The sequence below is a fragment of the Trachurus trachurus genome, assembly GCF_905171665.1.
Source record: "Trachurus trachurus genome assembly, chromosome: 10".
NCBI classification, from domain to species: domain Eukaryota; kingdom Metazoa; phylum Chordata; class Actinopteri; order Carangiformes; family Carangidae; genus Trachurus; species Trachurus trachurus.
Window position 1 is genome coordinate 38,383,508 of NC_139894.1, and position 17,446 is coordinate 38,400,953.

Sequence of the window (17,446 nt, forward strand, 5' to 3'; positions counted from 1 at the left end):
GGGCTTTTTTGTCTCCCAGTGCCACACAAATCACAGACCTGAAAATGCAGCTGGTTTGACTTCTGTATAGCCTTGTGATTTGATTGTGTTCATGAACAGGAGGATGACTTTACTGTATTTTCATTTTTGTTCATCCCATAGGTTAAATCCTGCATAAATAAATTGAAGTGTCAATGAAACTCCATGAAGCAAAACCTTTTTCTGTTTTTTTATTCAAACCGATAAACATGCAGCAAAGGCAAGCAAATCAAACCAAAAATAGGAAAAAGAGGAGTGCTTGATTTTTTTTGAGGGGGGGGGGGCACTGTTTATCAACAGTAGCCAAGGCGCTGTGACTCAGGGTCAACCTTGCGGGGACTTCGAAGTCTTTCGTTGATCTTGCTTCTGATCTTCTGCCACTGGTCCCCAGACAGGTTGGGGAAGCGCTGGGAAACCTGTCGGTGGACACGCTCTTTTAAACATTCGGGCAGTGGGTTTTTACCATTGGAGCCGCTCCAGTTGACGGTCTTCCCCCAGCTCTTGTAAGCATCGAATGGAGTGAGCGCCATAAACACGCTGGCAGCATATGTGTCTGGCCGAGGTTTCCCTCCATGGTGGCACAGTCTAAAAAGGTGCTCCTCGCGTTCGTCAGACAGGGATCTGACTACGGTGTCCGGCGTGACTTCCACAGCGTGTGGGGTCTGGATTGCTTCAGCCACGGGTTCTGGTTTTGGTTCTGGAGCCGGGAAGGTGGGGTCCGTCTGTGTCTCTCCAAACGCCAGCCGACGTCGGGCACCCGGACTGCCTGCTGTTGGCGGTGGGGGGTTCTCCAAACGTTGCAGACGATATTCAAAATCCTTTACCGCCGCTTCCATCCGGACAAGTCTCTCAGTGATGCTGTCCAATGTTTCTCTCACTTGAGTGTCACTGTGACTGTTCCTGGTAGACTCAATAGCGGCTACCCGGCTTTTGAGGCTCCAGATCTCGGCGTCAAATAACCCCGGGATTGAGCTTGCATAACTCCCTCCAGTGGAGCTGACAGTGGTGGCCTGTTCAAGAAAAAAAGAGAGGATATTACTATATACACTATACAGTATATTACACTCCTCCGGTCGGTCACTCTCACTGTTTAAATCAGGGTTAATTCAATAAATATAACTTACCGTTTTTTTTCCCACAAGCTGCACGTTTGCTCTCACCACCGTTTTTTTGGATGTCGGTGGCCTTGTGTGCGGTGAGGGCTGCTTTGTCTAGTGGGAAAGAATCAGATTAATTTGCTATGTTTACCAAACAACAAGGTATTTAACTCTGATTAATTTTAGCTCTGTTTAAGCTAAAGAGAAGCAACAGTCTCATAATAACTTACCTTTGATAAGACACGTTTTGGTCTCTTGGCCACTGGATTGTAAAAACTGCTTCTGGTTTCCATTTTTTGCGCAAGGATGTCACCAAAGTGCAGGGAAAAAGTGAAAGTCATGGGCATTTATATTGTACCTGAAGGATTATCTTTGGTGTAGTGAAATTTCATTGGTCGCTTGGTCACACCTAGGAATGCATCGGCCAATCAGACACGTTTATTTGCAGCACATCATTTACATGTGTTAGAGTATGCACCACCGCCCACATCGTCAGACTCAGAGCCTACACTGTGAACTACAGCTGAGATGACGCCCATCAACAAAGAGAGTTCCCAGGAAGTGCGTCAAATGCAAGCTAATATCTACGAGGGAGATTCAGAAAAATAGCAGACAGAGGCATCAGAGTTTCACTAAGAGATCAGAAAGCACTACAAGGAGCCACAACCCCGCCGCTCATGTCCGAGAAAAATGCACACACAAATTTCACATCAATGGATAAACAAACCAAAATCGATTAAAAAAAAACAAAAAAAAACAATTCACTTATATATTCTGAAAGCATTTTTAATGGTTTTGGATTTGTCCGATTTTTCCTTCCTTCTATTCTGGTTGCCATTGATGACATGATAAAAGAGGCAAGGCTGCAACAGGCGTCTCTGTGGAACAACTCTGCATAATGTTCTTTTTACAGATGAAACAACAGTTGCATTGGAGCACTACGCTAGACAGAGTTTCCACAAGAAGGACCACTTTGTTGCCAAACCTCAGCCAAAACATCCGTTGAAGCTACAGATTTGGGGAATGGGGAATTAAAAAATTGGGGGGAAACAAAAATTACAAAAAAAAAAAAAAAAAAAAAAAATATATATATATATATATATATATATATATATATATATATATATATATATATATATATATATATATATACAGTAGCTAAATGAGTCAAGCTTATGAGCTCACACACGTCAGGAAAAAAAGAAAAAAAAGATTTTGCTTCATGGAGTTTCATTGATGCTTCAATTTATTTATGCAGGATTTAACCTATGGGATGAACAACAATGAAAATACAGTGAAGGCATCCTCCTGTTCATGAACACAATCAAATCACGAGGCTATACAGAAGTCAAACCAGCTGCATTTCCAGGTCTGTGATTTGTGTGACACTGGGAGACAAAAAAGCCCATTAAGTGCGAACAAAAGGTTGAGCAATGAGAATGCTAATGAGGTGTTTGTACGGGCTTACCTGGCCTGAAGTATGCACTGAATACCTGCAAACATCTTCCAAAAGGCTGTTAGTCACCTGTAATTCTTTCTCTTTAAATGGAGATTCACAACCATCAAACTGTGATCAAATATTCAACAGGAGGTATTATTACTGTTGTTTGTGAGATCATTATGCTTTTATTTGGGGGGCAGGGGTGGGGTGCAAGGCCCTGTGCAAACTTGAAATGGTCTTTGACATGGATAACAGTCACACGGACGCAGCTATTCTGGTTCTACTGCGCGCTTTATCTCGCTGCAATATGTTTTTATCAAGTAGAATAATACAGCATAACCATGCACATAGTCTCAGCTATGAGCTTTTGCTATTTATTTCAAAGGGGAAAAAAACAGCTGTGCAACGAGGGGCTTTACATCAAGTCAGCTCAGTCACTTGTTTTTTTGGCATGGATTAACTGAAATGGTCAAATATTCAACAGGAGGTATTATTACTGTTGTTTCTGGTATTCTCAGATATTGTGAGATCATTTATTTGGGGGGCAAAATCATACTACAAAGTTAAAACAAAACAAAAGAGACTGACCGATCACTCTGTCTTTTTGATTTTTTGATTTTTGATTGCTAATTGAAAATAGAAAGAACGAATGATACACAGATTCAGTTCAGTAAATGTGTTCACCTCATACACATTAACTATAACCTAGTGATGTGAGATCAACCCGCGGCCCATAATAATCCCTCACCATAAAAAAAAGAAAAGGTGTGTGCAAGCAGGGATTCTTCTGCATAGAGAATTTGGCGGCCACCGACTAATTTATTTCTTACCACCACCAGCTCACAGGTCAGTTTGTTTGTTTATTTATTTTTGGGCTCTTTATGCATTTATTTTGAAAGGACAGCTGGAGAGCGACATACTGTAGAGTAAGAGAAGGAATGAAGCGCAGCAAAGAACAGTAATGTGATTACTACTGGTCATTTACTGTAATTACTTTTCTAGAGTAATTTGCCCAACACTGCTGTTGTGGATGAAATGGTAACAGAAGATAACTCAGGAGAAAGTCAGGCCACAGCTGCATTTTGGCTCTGTATGTGATTTGTGAAACAGTGGTAGACCGATAGCCCATTAAGTGCAAACAAAAGGATGAGCAATGATTATGCTAATTCCCTGGCCTAAGGCAGGCACTGACTGACCGTCGAAACCGGTTTGTGGTAGTTTCCTGTACCAGTGAGGCATTAAAGACATCAGAAGGACTGAGTGTTGCTGGCTTCTTGTTCTTTTAAAATTGTTTGTTAGCCGAGCACCTCCAGTCTGTTTCTTTTTTTCTTTTGAGTGTGCGCGCTCTTCCTTTTTCTTTAATTTAATGGAATCTGACAAGACACCAATCAGGGCTATGAGTGGACACGGCTCCAGTGTTTTTTGCAATGCCTCTGAAAGACTGGAGAATATTAGAATGTATGCAGGGATGGACATGTCCAAAATATATGAACAGTATTTGGTACCTTTTAATGGCAGAATATTGTCATGACAAGTAGAATATTTAATTTAATATTTTGAATTTTGGAGTTTTTAAAGCCAAAATATCAGGTCTAACATTATAAAATCTAGGACAAATACAGTGACTCCAGAACTCTTTGCGTTTTGTGTGGTTATAGGATTTGTATGGTTTAGACTCTTGCAGCACTTGGTGAAGTTCAGGAAAGAGTGTAGTTTGGTTTGTCACTGATAAGATCCACAGTGACCTCAGACATATCAATCCATATTTAACCAAAACCACCATCTTCCTCTCTTCTCCATCAAAGTGTTTCTAAACCTAACCTAACTATAGACAGGACAGTGGGTTGCCATATATTTATTAAAATAAGAAAAAAATGAGACAAAACCTAGCTTACATGTATTACAAACATCCACTTGATTCAGGCCGGTTTGGTTAAAGGGATAGTAGCATTTTTTTAAAAGTGGGGTTGTATGATCTACAAATAACCCCTAAGTACTTTTATTGCAGTAGAAGACTCTCTGCACTCCTCCCGTTAGTAACGCCAGCCCATAGCCCTGCCCAGAGATTTACAACATACAGTGTTGGGAACAGACCCAAAGAAACGGCCTATTTTCACAGCCTAAAATAGGTTTTACCTGGAAAAAAATACACAGTTCCATTGTTCGCTATAATATAACTTTTTCCAGCCCTTCAAAGTGCAGGAAAAACGCAGTTTTTATTTGGACCTAACCAACTCAGGTATCCCTCCGCCCAGGGTTAGCGCCTGCCGATCAGCAGTTGGTTAGGTCCAAATAAAAACTGTGTTTTTCCTGCACTTTGAGGGGCTGGAAAAAATTATATTATAGCGAACAATGGAACTGTGTATTTTTTTTCAGGTAAAACCTCTTTTAGTCTGTGAAAATAGGCCGTTTCTTTGGGTCTGTTCACAACACTGTATGTTGTAAATCTCTGGGCAGGGCTATGGGCTGGCGTTGCTAACGGGAGGAGTGCAGAGAGTCTTCTACTGCAATTAAAGTACTTAGGGGCTATTTGTAGATTATACAACCCCACTTTAAAAAAAAATGCTACTATCCCTTTAATGACAGATGTTGCATTCCATTTTCAGGGGGGTTACCTATAGAACTATCTGAAGTCACAACATCTTTTGGAGAAAACTCTGGTCAAACATTTACAAATCCCCACTTCTGTCTACACAGTCTTTGCTTGTCAATACAAGTCTGGACCACGACTGATCAACACTGAATGGCCTCATGAATAATAAGCTGCTTTTATTACCACTTCTGCGTGAGCCATTAAAGTCCAAGGCTTTAATTAAATCTAACTGCAGATAATGAAACAAGACACACTAGAATTTAGTAAACTGATTCACACTCAATAGAACACCACTGTCATTCATCTTTCTGGGGAATACAAATCATTTTCCTTTCAAGACTGAAATGAAAAGATGAAGTTGATTTCATCACGAGTTGAACTCCCTAAACACTTTTACAAAACAAACATTAAATAAGTGTTAGCTAAGTAGCTATTTCAGCTATAGTTCCTGGGATGTGTAAACAAAAAAAACAATATTACATGGTACATCTCTAAAATTATACTACATTAAAAACACATGTCACTAGAATAGTAATATGTAGAGACAATATTTCAAGTGGTTCGGCTCCCTCACAGTCCAGTGTAAGGCCAGACTCCAAAGAATGGTGACCACAGCACTGAGGATAGTGGGGAAACAGGATCACGACCACTTTCAGTCCCTCCAGGCAGGGAACAGTTGTGAAGGGAGCAAATAGGATCCTGAGTGACCCTTCACACATCCTCTTTCAAGAGTACCAGCTGCTGCCATCAGGGAGGCGTTATAGAGCCAGCAGCAGGGCCGTTGCTAGGAATTCTGGGGCCCCTGAAAGAATACTAAAGTGGGCCCCTGCCCCCTGTCTTTTCCCCTTTTTTTCATAGACTACGTATGTATTATAATTTTTTATTTAGCCTACTTTGTTTTGATGCTAATGTAGCATTACTATGAGTATTAGTCAGGGTCTTAGGCAGAATAATTCAGTCATACAAAGATTAGACTACTGGGATTTTTTGTGGGCCCTACTGGGCGCTGGGCCCCTAGAATTATCATCACCTTTCTCCCCTATACAACGGCCCTGGCCAGCAGGCGTAGGACCAACCGTTTTAAACACTCCTTCATTCCCACCTCCATCTCATTACTAAATAAACAAACCAACACCTCTCGTGGTAGAGGCACCTCCCTTCCCCCACTAGGGTAGTGGGGAGGCCTACTGCTGCAGATCCACTACCCTAGCCCCCTCCCACCCCACCATCTGACCTCGGTCAGGTGGAGGGGATGGTTCCTGGCACTACCATTCTGGTAACCCTGGTAACCCTTCCCCTATGTGGATCCCCTGCCCATCAACCCATCAATCAGCCAATCATATCTATTACATCCGGTTTGCCTGTTCACCTGCTGGCTTTAATCAACATCCCTTGTTCTTTTTTAGTTTTTTAGTATGTTTTTATTTGAACTTGTATTATAAGTATCTTAAACTATTTATTGCACTCTCCACACTTTGTCTTTTTCTCTTTTCTTTCTTGGATATGTGTGCCATTGTTACTATTGTGTATGTATGTATTACAAGTACAAAGCAGCTGATACAACGCCACTTGCCCAAGACAAATTTCCCTTCCGGGACAAATAAAGTTTATTTGATTTGATTTGATTTGATTTGATCCATTAAATCACTAAATAACACACTCATTGTTGACATATGGCTATACAGTATACTGCATCTTTGAAGCCCACATCAACCTGACTTACTGTGCTGTGTTTGTCTGTCTCAGACTTTTGCTGAGAAGTTGATGGGGAACTTCTCATTTGCTGTTCCAGTGTTCGTGGCCCTGTCCTGCTACGGCTCCATGAACGGCTGCCTCTTCGCCCTGTCCAGGTACACGCTTCCTTTTTTCTATCCCCAGTTAAGTAACCAGGACTAAATCACTTTTTGTTTGAACTAATGTAAAGTAAAATTGACTGTTTTGCTATAAAATCTACCAGAAATGTGACTGTTGTGTCCCAAAAAACATGACTGTTGGTGCACCAACACAGTACAGACAGTGTTCAGATATTAAAACGAGAAATTAAATTTTTTTCTATTGTTTTGCAGGATTTTCTTTTCCTTTTTGAATGCAAAAATGAATGTTTTGCAGTAATCAGAAGTGTATTGATTGTAATAATTCTGTGCTGTTAGATGGGAAAATTAGAAATGCAATATTTTCTTGTTTGACGAAATATTTTTCGTGGTTGTAATAAAAACCAGAGGCGTTTTGTGGCATACTGAAAGAAATAGAGTGTATTCAATGCCCCAGACATTTTTTGTTGTTTATTTCTTCATAAATTAGCATTTTATGTGAATTAATCTACTGTCTCTGGTATTTGTATGAAGTTCTGTACTTAAACCATGAAGTGACATCTCAACCGTTTGGTAGAGATCAATATTTTAGAAACCACAGGGTCTGTTGAAAAAAAAATCAATGATTGTGCTTATGATTCACCTAAGGGTAAAAGAAATGCAAAGAAATCATTTTTTCACTGGTTTCTTCTTGGTGGGTTGTTAAAGGGTTAAGGTTTTTTTTTTTTTTTAATTATTATTATTTTATACTTTTAGTTATTGATTACATATCACTCTTCCCAAGACTTATTGAACACTGAACTCTTTGCATTACAAGCCACATTCACCCGTTCACACAAACATTCATTCAGAGCTTTTTACTCCATTTATGTTCGCTATTGTATGTAAAAGATCACACATCCTGACACCTGTTTATATATAAAATGAACTTGTTTGGTCATACAGTCATTCAGTTAACTAAATGTTTATTCTCTCTTTGTGTGTGTGTTGAAAAGAATGTTCTACGTGGCTTCACGTGAAGGACAGCTCCCTGAGGTTTTGTCCATGATCCATGTCCGCAGGAACACTCCACTGCCTGCTGTTCTCATCCTGGTCAGATTACTGCAGTAACACTGAGAATGAAAACAACATACACATATTCACCATACACTGAATACATATCTTCAAAATTGTTGTTTCATTGGTAACGAAGCACTGATAATAATTCTGTGGTTACCTGCTGTTCTGATAATGGATGGATTGTCTCTATTTAAAGTGATAGTTCACCCAAAATTCAAATTTCACCCATTTTCTACTCACCCTCATGTCAACTAAGAGCTGTGAGTAGATAATGAGTGAAATTTGAATTTTGGGTGAACTATCCCTTTAATAGTTCATTTTCTGAGCCTATACACCGCAGTACACCGCATCATACAGTTTACTAAGCTTTTTGCATGTGTGTGTGTGTGTGTTGTGTGTATCTCTTTGTGCAGTACCCCATGACCATGCTCCAGCTGTTTGTGGGAGACATCTACGGCCTGCTGAACTTCATGAGTTTCCTGCGCTGGCTGTTCATTGGTTTGGTGGTGCTGGGTTTAATCTACCTCCGTTACAAAAAGCCTGACCTGCCCCGCCCATTTAAGGTCAGACACAATCACTGCATTTCACAGTAGCCTACTTCTGTATTGTATATATATATATATATATATATATATATATATATATATATATATACACTTCTATACACTACACATTAAGTATTCAACCCCTTTGCACTTTTGATTTTAACCTGAATTGTGAAAATCTGTCATTTTCGGCAGTATTCATGGTAATTTGCTTGTAAAACTAAAGCTTTCAAATAAACGTTGCAGAATAGAAAATACAATATTAATTCCAACGCGGCATTTGGATGACCAACGGTGGAAATTAGTGTTTGGAAACTTGACATATTGTAAGGTATTTTGTATTAGAAATGAAATAACCCAATAAGCCAACACTGGAAATGAAAGCTATCAACTTGCTAGTTAGCAAAACTGCAACTTAAGAAAAAGCTAATATTAGCATCCACCCACAGATACTTGGACTTGACATTCTTACCTCTGAAGGTAAGAACGTCAAGTGTATTAAACAAATTAGATGGTTAGCTACTTTGGTCACTGTGCCTGCTCAACACATGGGAACAAAGACTTTTGGTAGATACATACAACACTGAGTGAAGCTGTTAGATGAGCCATTAAGCTAAGGCCATGGTTAAGAAATGGCACAGTCCGTTTTCTAAAGGTCTGGGATCACAGCACAGGATTTGTTCAGGCAGTGAACTCTAAGGGAAGGTCCTAGCTCATCTTCCATTAAACAGTTATTAAAGGGATAGTTCACCCAAAATTAAAATTTCTCTCATTATCTACTCACCCTCATGTCGACTAAGAGCTGTGAGAATTTTCAGAGTCCTCCGTTCCTTCTCTGAGTTACGGGGGGGTCCGTGCAGCAGTATTTGTCCATATAATGGTTGTTAATGGATACCAACTTTCTTCGTCCAAAAAGACACACCAAAAAACATCCAAATACCTCCATAGTGCTCGTCTGTAATGTCCCTCTTGTATTGAAGCCCCGACATGAGAAATTGTTCCGAAAAAAAAAAAAAAAAGTCTATATTTTAAGCTTGTTTGTAGCGGAAGCTCCCAGTGTCTCAGTTCACTGCTCTTCCGACGGAACAGTTTCTCATGTCGGGGCTTCAATACAAGAGGGACATTACAGACGAGCACTATGGAGGTATTTGAATGTTTTTTGGTGTGTCTTTTTGGACGAAGAAAGTTGGTATCCATTGACAACCATTATATGGACAAATACTGCTGTGCGGACCCCCCTGTAACTCAGAGAAGGAACGGAGGACTCTGAAACTTCTCACAGCTCTTAGTCGACATGAGGGTGAGTAGATAATGAGTGAAATTTGAATTTTGGGTGAACTATCCCTTTAAGGCTATCCTACTCCTGGGAATATCCAAAGCTTTAGTAATTCCTGGAGGCTGATAGAATAACAAATGCTGCCCTGATCTCTGCCTCCTAGAGTTTTATTGTGGAGGTCTACAGAGAGGTACTTTGTATACACAGGTGTGAGCTCTTTTTGTTGGATGATGTCCAAATCCGTTTAAAATTGAATGTTAACACAGTTAAGTGCAAAAACTTAATTGGGTCTCAATACTTTATGAAACCACTACATACAGTTTATGAATATCAACTCTCCTGACTTCTCTGCAGGTCCCGCTCTTCATCCCAGTGATATTCTGCCTCACGTGTTTCTTCATGGTCTTCCTGTCTCTGTACTCGGACCCAGTGAACACGGGGATTGGATTTGCTATTTCCCTCACTGGCATCCCAGCATACTACGTCTTCCTCTACTTTGATCAAAAACCAAAGTGGCTCCAGAAAGCTCTAGGTAACTCATTTATCTGTACATAGAAGCAGATAGAAGCAGATATTTGTGAATGTTGACTGATGTGTGAAGGAGCTGTTTGATTTATTGGATCTTGCTTGGTCCAAAAAAGAGCAATGGAGACAATCAGACCTACAGTTTAGGAGATGTGAAAAACATCTTACTGTAACTCAACATGGCAAAACAATTTATCCTTTTATTGTCACTTCATAGTCCAAAAGGCCTTTTTGCGCACGATATGAGGTGAATTAGAATCACAATTTGTGATATGGCATCATAATTAAACTCCCCCATTCTAAGGCCTACTCCACACATACCCAGGTATTTTTGCAAACAGTTTTTTCCTCCTCTGTTTCCCAAAAATGTCCATCCACATCAGCATGTTTAAAAAGAAATCTCTGTCCACATGTAAACGCAAAAACACTGTGCATTGCTGCCACACCAGCAGGTGGCGATATAGTTTTAACTGACCAGTCATAGCAGTACCAAAGGGCACTTTCAATCACATCTTTCTTTACTACATCCATGACTACCATCATACTTTGTTGTACTGCTTTGAAAGAGTTTTTGAAAACATCTATTTTTAACAACCAAAAACGCCATTTATGTCCAAACGCATAGAAAAGTATCCGTTTTAGACCGTTTGCATCTACTTGTGGACAGGGCCAAAGAGTTTAAAAGGATAGTATCATTTTTTTAAAAGTGGGATTGTATGATCTACAAATAGCCCCTAAGTACTTGCAGTAGAAGACTCTCTGCACTCCTCCCATTAACCTCTTTTAGGCCGTGAAAATAGGCCGTTTCTTTGGGTCTGTTCACAACACTGTATGTTGTAAATCTCTGGGCAGGGCTATGGGCTGGCGTTGCTAACGGGAGGAGTGCAGTAGGCTTGGGCGGTATCCACATTTTGATACCGTCAAGCTTCCTCCACATTTTACCACGGTATACGGTATTACCGTGACTAATTAAAAATGATGACGTAAGTGTTGTTTAAAAGTAGGCTAAAACATATTAAACTAACTTAAAATTCAACCACACATAAGTGCTACTGGACATATAATTAATTTTAGACATTAAATTACTTTTATTTAATATTTAATCCTTATCTCCTGTATAAGTGCATTGCATTTTTTCATGACGGTATTGAAACTGATACCGTTGCTATTTTTAAATACCTGCAGTATACGGTATTACCGTAATACCGCCCAAGCCTAGAGTGCAGAGAGTCTTCTACTGCAATTAAAGTACTTAGGGGCTATTTGTAGATCATACAACCCCACTTTAAAAAATATATACTATCCCTTTAAGGTTAAAGTAAAATTTCCTTGGTATGTTTAAATTTTGAAAGTGGACAAATGTTTGTAAAACTCCAAAGTCCAAGTGATCAGATGCGGTGGACAAGTGGCCTAAATTTGGGTGCATTTAAGAGTTATAGCTGATTTAACTTCTTTGGTTATGCCTGTAAAAATCAATCAATCAGAGAGAAAACTGAACATGACATAAAATCTGAGATATTTTTTCTATACCTTATTGTTAGTTATATATTACTGTAACGGAGAAAAATGCAGTATTCGTTATCACCACATGGAGGTGCACACAATCATACATTTTGTTCTTCTCTCTGTCTCAGTTTCATTCAACAGAACTCTACAGATCCTCCTGGAGGTCGTCCCCACTGAGCAATAACTGGAACACCACATGCACTCTGCAGTCGACTCCCCTCAATTCAAAAGTCTATATACGCAACGTAATACGAGTCAAACTCTTTTATTTGGTACAAGGATACACAAGCACACAGACTCATAAGGTGAAAACAATACAAACAATGCTGCTGCAGCTGTTAAACATGTTCTAATGTCAGTGATGTCATTGCACATGCCACTGTGGTGATTTATATTGGAGCCATCTGATCATTTTTATTTTATTAACCTGTACTACTAACTGTGTCCATACACAGCAGGTCATTGCACATGGCACAGACTGGACTGTTTCTATAGTTTTAACAGATAGTATCATATGGTTGGGTCATGTGACAAACTGTGTGATAAACAAAATGTGTCTCATTGTGTAGATAGTATATCTGACCATTTTTATAATCTACCGACAATGTGAATGACGCTACAGCAGTCTGGAGACATCAGACAGTACTTACACAATGGTGCTAATGCTTAATTCATCATGTTGCACAACTCTTTATGGTCAGATTGTAGTGTTGATGTATGTTATTACAAGTTTATAGCAATAAGATACATTTGTTTTTAGAATAACTGTAAAAAAAAAAATCAGTCTGTTTAGTTTTTCTACGCAAAGAATGTAAATAATCTGTAAACTATAAATGGATTAATCTTTCTGTCCATCGTGTCTGTCCTTTGATTTTAACATCAAAGTTTGTTCTGAGGTGGTTGCCAACAAAAACAGGGAAAGAAGGTGAGAGCTGAGGAGACAGAACCAAGGAAAGGGGTAGAAGAAGAAAACAAAGAAGAAAGAAGCGGAACTTCTCCGATAGCGAGATACACGGTGACATGGGGCAATAAATCAGTCAGACAAATTATCTTGCATTTTAATAAGCTACAATAAAAACAAAAACCTCCCACATCTCAACAAAAGGGAGCAGAATGAATAATAATCTTATGTAATCTGCCCCTTTATCCCAGAAAATCTTTTTTTTTTAAACAATTTAAAGCAGGATTTCCAGGATAGTTACCATTACTTTGCATGGCTTTCCACTACACAGTTACAGCTCTACTGGACTGGGTTTACGTTGTCTCCTCTTTATTCTCTCCTCTCGTCAGCTCCAAACACACGTGCACTTCGTTAACTCAGGTGACAGAATAATAACAGTCTAGGCTGCAGATCAGTGTGCGCTGCTGCCGATGTGTTTTTAAACTTGGCGAGTTTGATCCTTGTCGGACGTAACACTAGAGTGTGTATAAGCAAAAAAGCAAAATCCTCAATCCGCTCTGTTTATTAATTAACATATAGCCTAGTGTTATTATTATGTTGTTATGTATTATGTTGGATTGCCAGCATCAACGGTCCACCACTACCACTAGCCAAAAATCCTAGGGGAAACACTCTGCTCTTCTACTCCGCGCTCCTCTCTCCCTCTCACACTGCAGTTCTCTGACTCAGCAACGGTGTCGCCAATTCCTCCTGTTCCTCAAAAAAGGTGTAAATCACGGTACGCCAGGGTCAAAATGGGTGTAAATGTCCGCACTTTTTCCTGTCAGGTTTTGGCTTGATAGATCCCAAATTTGGCAGAGAAAAGTGCGTACGCACAAAACGGGGGAAAAAGGGTGTAAAAAAAGGTGTATCCACAATGATAAATGAGGCCCCAGAACTTTAGCGTGTGGGTGGAAGCAACCATATAAAATAGCAAGACATGGCATCGTTGGGATACTGCAGTGGACAGCTGTAACCAGTGGTGTCTTTGACCCGTTTCACAACTCCAGAAAGTTTTTGATTTTCACTTGTGCTTGACACTTCATCAACTGTTTTCCTGTGAGTCACCGCTCTATCTCGCCCACGGTGAAGTTCTCCATCAACAAATAAGGTGACACCTAAGGTGACAGCCGGTCATTTGCATCGGGGTTCCATTCATCATCCTAGGGTTTATTTCTCCATAACGAGAAATCCGCTTATTACACGGCTTACGAGTGAAATACATCATTTGAGACACAATGTTGATCAAAAGACAACTTTTATCAATTTATAAATTGCGTCATTTAGCGTATAAATCTGGCCATTGTATAAATCCAGTGATTTTTGCGCTGTTTGGGTAATCAATCCGCGCAGCGGATTATCATACACGTTACGATGTGTATATTTGTGTAGTCTTATCCAGGGCCGGCCCAAGCCTTCATGGGGCCCTAAGCAAAATCTTTATTTTGGTGCCCTCTATTACTGCCAATAATATTGATTATGGATTATTTACTAACCTATACATTTATTTCATTTTTCTAATCTGTCGGAAAGTGGGCTGTAACAGGAAATGGGCGGAGCCATAACTGAGATGGGCGGGACTATAGGTGGTTTTCAGGTGACGTCACGCGGAACGTCACGACTGCAGATGGAGGGCAGGAAGTGTTTTGCCAGTGTAGCCGATGTCATATCTGGCCCTCTGCGTTGTGTTTCTCACGGCCTGCCCTAGGTGGGGTCCGATCCCACGACCTCCCGCACCAGAGGCGACGATGCTAACCTCTTCGCTAAGAGGTTGACAACCACTTGGCAGGTTGGTTAGCACGTCTTTTATGGGTGGAGTGAGTGCACATCCGTTACACCAGCAGGAAAAGAATAGGAAAATGCCTACGGTCTGCGCTGTCTACGGCTGTTCAAACCGGGAAAATCAAAAAAGTTACTTGAGAGTTCCTAAGGTAGTAACACATAAAGGACTCAAATTTCAACAACTGACCGAAAAACGGTGTGTGGGAGGGACGGAAGTGACCATAGTAAACAAACGGTGCTCTAGCCTGTCCTACAGTAAAAATGGCACATAGAAAGAGGAGTAAAGCAATATATTAAGCGGCAATATATTTTTAAGCATCTAAGATGTTCAACCAAACCCACATAGTTTGAAACAACGTTCAAAACACACACAGCCAGTGTCACAACTAAGCATATAAAGTCCGCTAGCTTAATGCTAATGTATAATGTAAAACACCATAGACGGGCTAACAGAAATTAGCATGCAGTTTACAGCCAGTAAAGCTGCTAAAAACTGTTTTAATTCTGGCTTTAGCGCTGTTAACATGTCACCGTTTAATCCAGAGTCTGTGGTCAGTTTATAACGCTTGGGAATTTGCTCCGATGTTTGTTCTGGGAGAAGTGCAGAGTCTGTGGAAGCCCCGACCGGGGACCAGGGTCTTATTGATGAAAATGAACAACTGTGGCAGTGGCATTAGTTTGTTTGAATGAAAAGTGAGCAGGGCTGCCTCTGGGCTACGTACTGAAATCACCACATTTATGTAAATAAATAAATGTTTTACAATGAACCGATCAGTCTAAGGTCTAAGTCTCTGGTTACTGTACATGGCAAAGATTATTACCACTTTATGACTTAAAATGACTCGGTATTTCTATGGGAGTTCTATGGGAGTGTCGCCACTCTGTTATATCAATCGCTCTGGTCGAGGCGGTGTGTTTCACTGCTTCCTTTCTCCCGACTTAAGGTTGTATGGATCGTATCCGATATATTTCTCTAATTTTTGGTGATACCTGCTACGTGCAGGCTCGACCAAAAGCTTCGGAGTACTCGCTTTCCATCATTTTCAGGCACCGCTCTCCACTTTCTGCCCTCCATCTGACATCGCCCCGCCCCCTTCGCGTCATCATAACCACGTGACTGAAAACCAGCTATAAGGGATTGCGGGCGTGGTCACTCCTGTAACAACAAGTGGGCGAGGCTATAATTGAAAAATAATGTGTAACAAAAAGACAAAAAGAGGCTTGTCTGGGCCACCACCAATAGACACTTAAGACTAGAAAAAAAGTGTTACGGACTGATCTGTTTATCACAGAGGATTTTTGTATGCCGTCCAGTAGGATGGTTCATCAACTGTCCAACATGGAGGATGGTCTGGGGGTCTGAGTTGTTGAGTGTTGATGACTTGTACAGAGTGAAAGGCACCCTGGACCAAAACAGCTACCACAGCATTCTGCTGCTCCATTCAGGTTCCTCAAGTATGAGCCTAGTTGGTAGGGCTTCATCCTACAGCAAGATAATGACCCAAAACATAAGTTCAAGCTATGCCAGAACTACCACAACATGGAGGGGCCAGCACAGTCTCCAGGCATAAACCCCATCCAGTTGTTTTGGGAGGAACTGGACAGAAGAGTGAAAGCAAAGAAACCCACAACATTTAGGGCAACATCTGCAACAGAGATGGGAAGAACTTTTTGATTTCCATTGTAGAATGCTTCGAGTGTGTTCAGCTGTTCTCTGCCAAACGTGGCTATATTGATGAGTCAAAAGTTTAGAATACATTTTGGTTTATAAATAGATTCCATGATGTTTTTTTTTGTTTTCTACTTTAAATGTTTATTTCCTCTATTTTATTCAGAGTTCAATGAGACATTAAACTGCATCATTTTCAATGAGGGATGGAAAAATGGGGGTGGGGGTTCTTCACAGAAAATTGAAAAATGTTGCATGTTTACTTCACACAGGAGCAGTCAGTTCCCCCTGTTACCTTGGCTGTGTGTCTGTATCAGTCTCTTCCAGCTGCAGCAGTCAGTTCAGTTTCTGTTCACGTTGACTGAGGGAGGTTTTTGTACGACGCTTTTTCACTGTGTGAACACAATCTGACTGTTCACCCAGTGAAGACTCTGACAGTAGTAAACTGCTGCATCTTCAGCCTGGACTCCACTGATGCTCAGAGTGAAGTCAACTCCATTCCCTGCTCCACTTCCACTGAATCTGGAGGAGATTCCTGAAAATCTGTCTGTTGAGGGCCCAGTTGTTCAAAGGTAATCCGATTGGATTTTGGATAATGGATTGGCTCAAATCTTGAAAATGGGTTGTTCAAAACCAAAAACGGATTCTGAGATCAGATCAGATCACGTAATCCAATCTTGGTTTTGATCTGGATAAAACCCTCAGTTTGTGTTGTTCAAAACTTTTCAGTAGGATTGGGATAACTTTGATCCAAAAAATCAGGATTATTCTGATCCCAGCAGTAGGGTGGATTCAGGAACAAAATGTGATTTAAATTAAATTCAAACTGGTCAAATAAACAATATTCATATACATTTATTGATTTATATTTTGCACCTAATTTTAAACCACAACAGTGATTAGTAAATAATGTTAACTTTTGAATATTCTACAACTGAAAAACTTTTCCCCAACTACTTTTCCCCAAACTGAATTTAATGAAATTTGAAGTTTGAATTTTGTAATTTGAACCACACGGGGAAATATTCACAATTTCACTAGTGTACTGTATATTTGCTTTTTTCAATTTATGTTAACAGCCCGACCAGATGGGGTCTGGCTGTTTAAAAGACATTGAAGAAACAACAAAGAGCACAGAAACAATACATACACTCCGTTTTCAAATAAACACACTTTGAGAGACC

General features: G+C 40.2%; 1 protein-coding gene across 1 annotated transcript in view; it reads left to right on the forward strand.

Annotated features, from left to right (window-relative positions):
• Positions 1 to 12,723, forward strand: part of slc7a11 (solute carrier family 7 member 11) — a 41,341-nt gene extending 28,618 nt beyond the window's left edge. Inside the window, exons 8-12 of the mRNA XM_083980133.1 lie at positions 6,896 to 6,999; positions 7,956 to 8,052; positions 8,433 to 8,582; positions 10,195 to 10,372; positions 12,000 to 12,723. Coding sequence (XP_083836259.1) covers positions 6,896 to 6,999; positions 7,956 to 8,052; positions 8,433 to 8,582; positions 10,195 to 10,372; positions 12,000 to 12,055 — 585 coding nt within the window. The 3' untranslated portion in view covers positions 12,056 to 12,723. The remainder of the gene's footprint in view (positions 1 to 6,895; positions 7,000 to 7,955; positions 8,053 to 8,432; positions 8,583 to 10,194; positions 10,373 to 11,999) is intronic.
• The last annotated feature ends 4,723 nt before the right edge of the window (positions 12,724 to 17,446 follow it).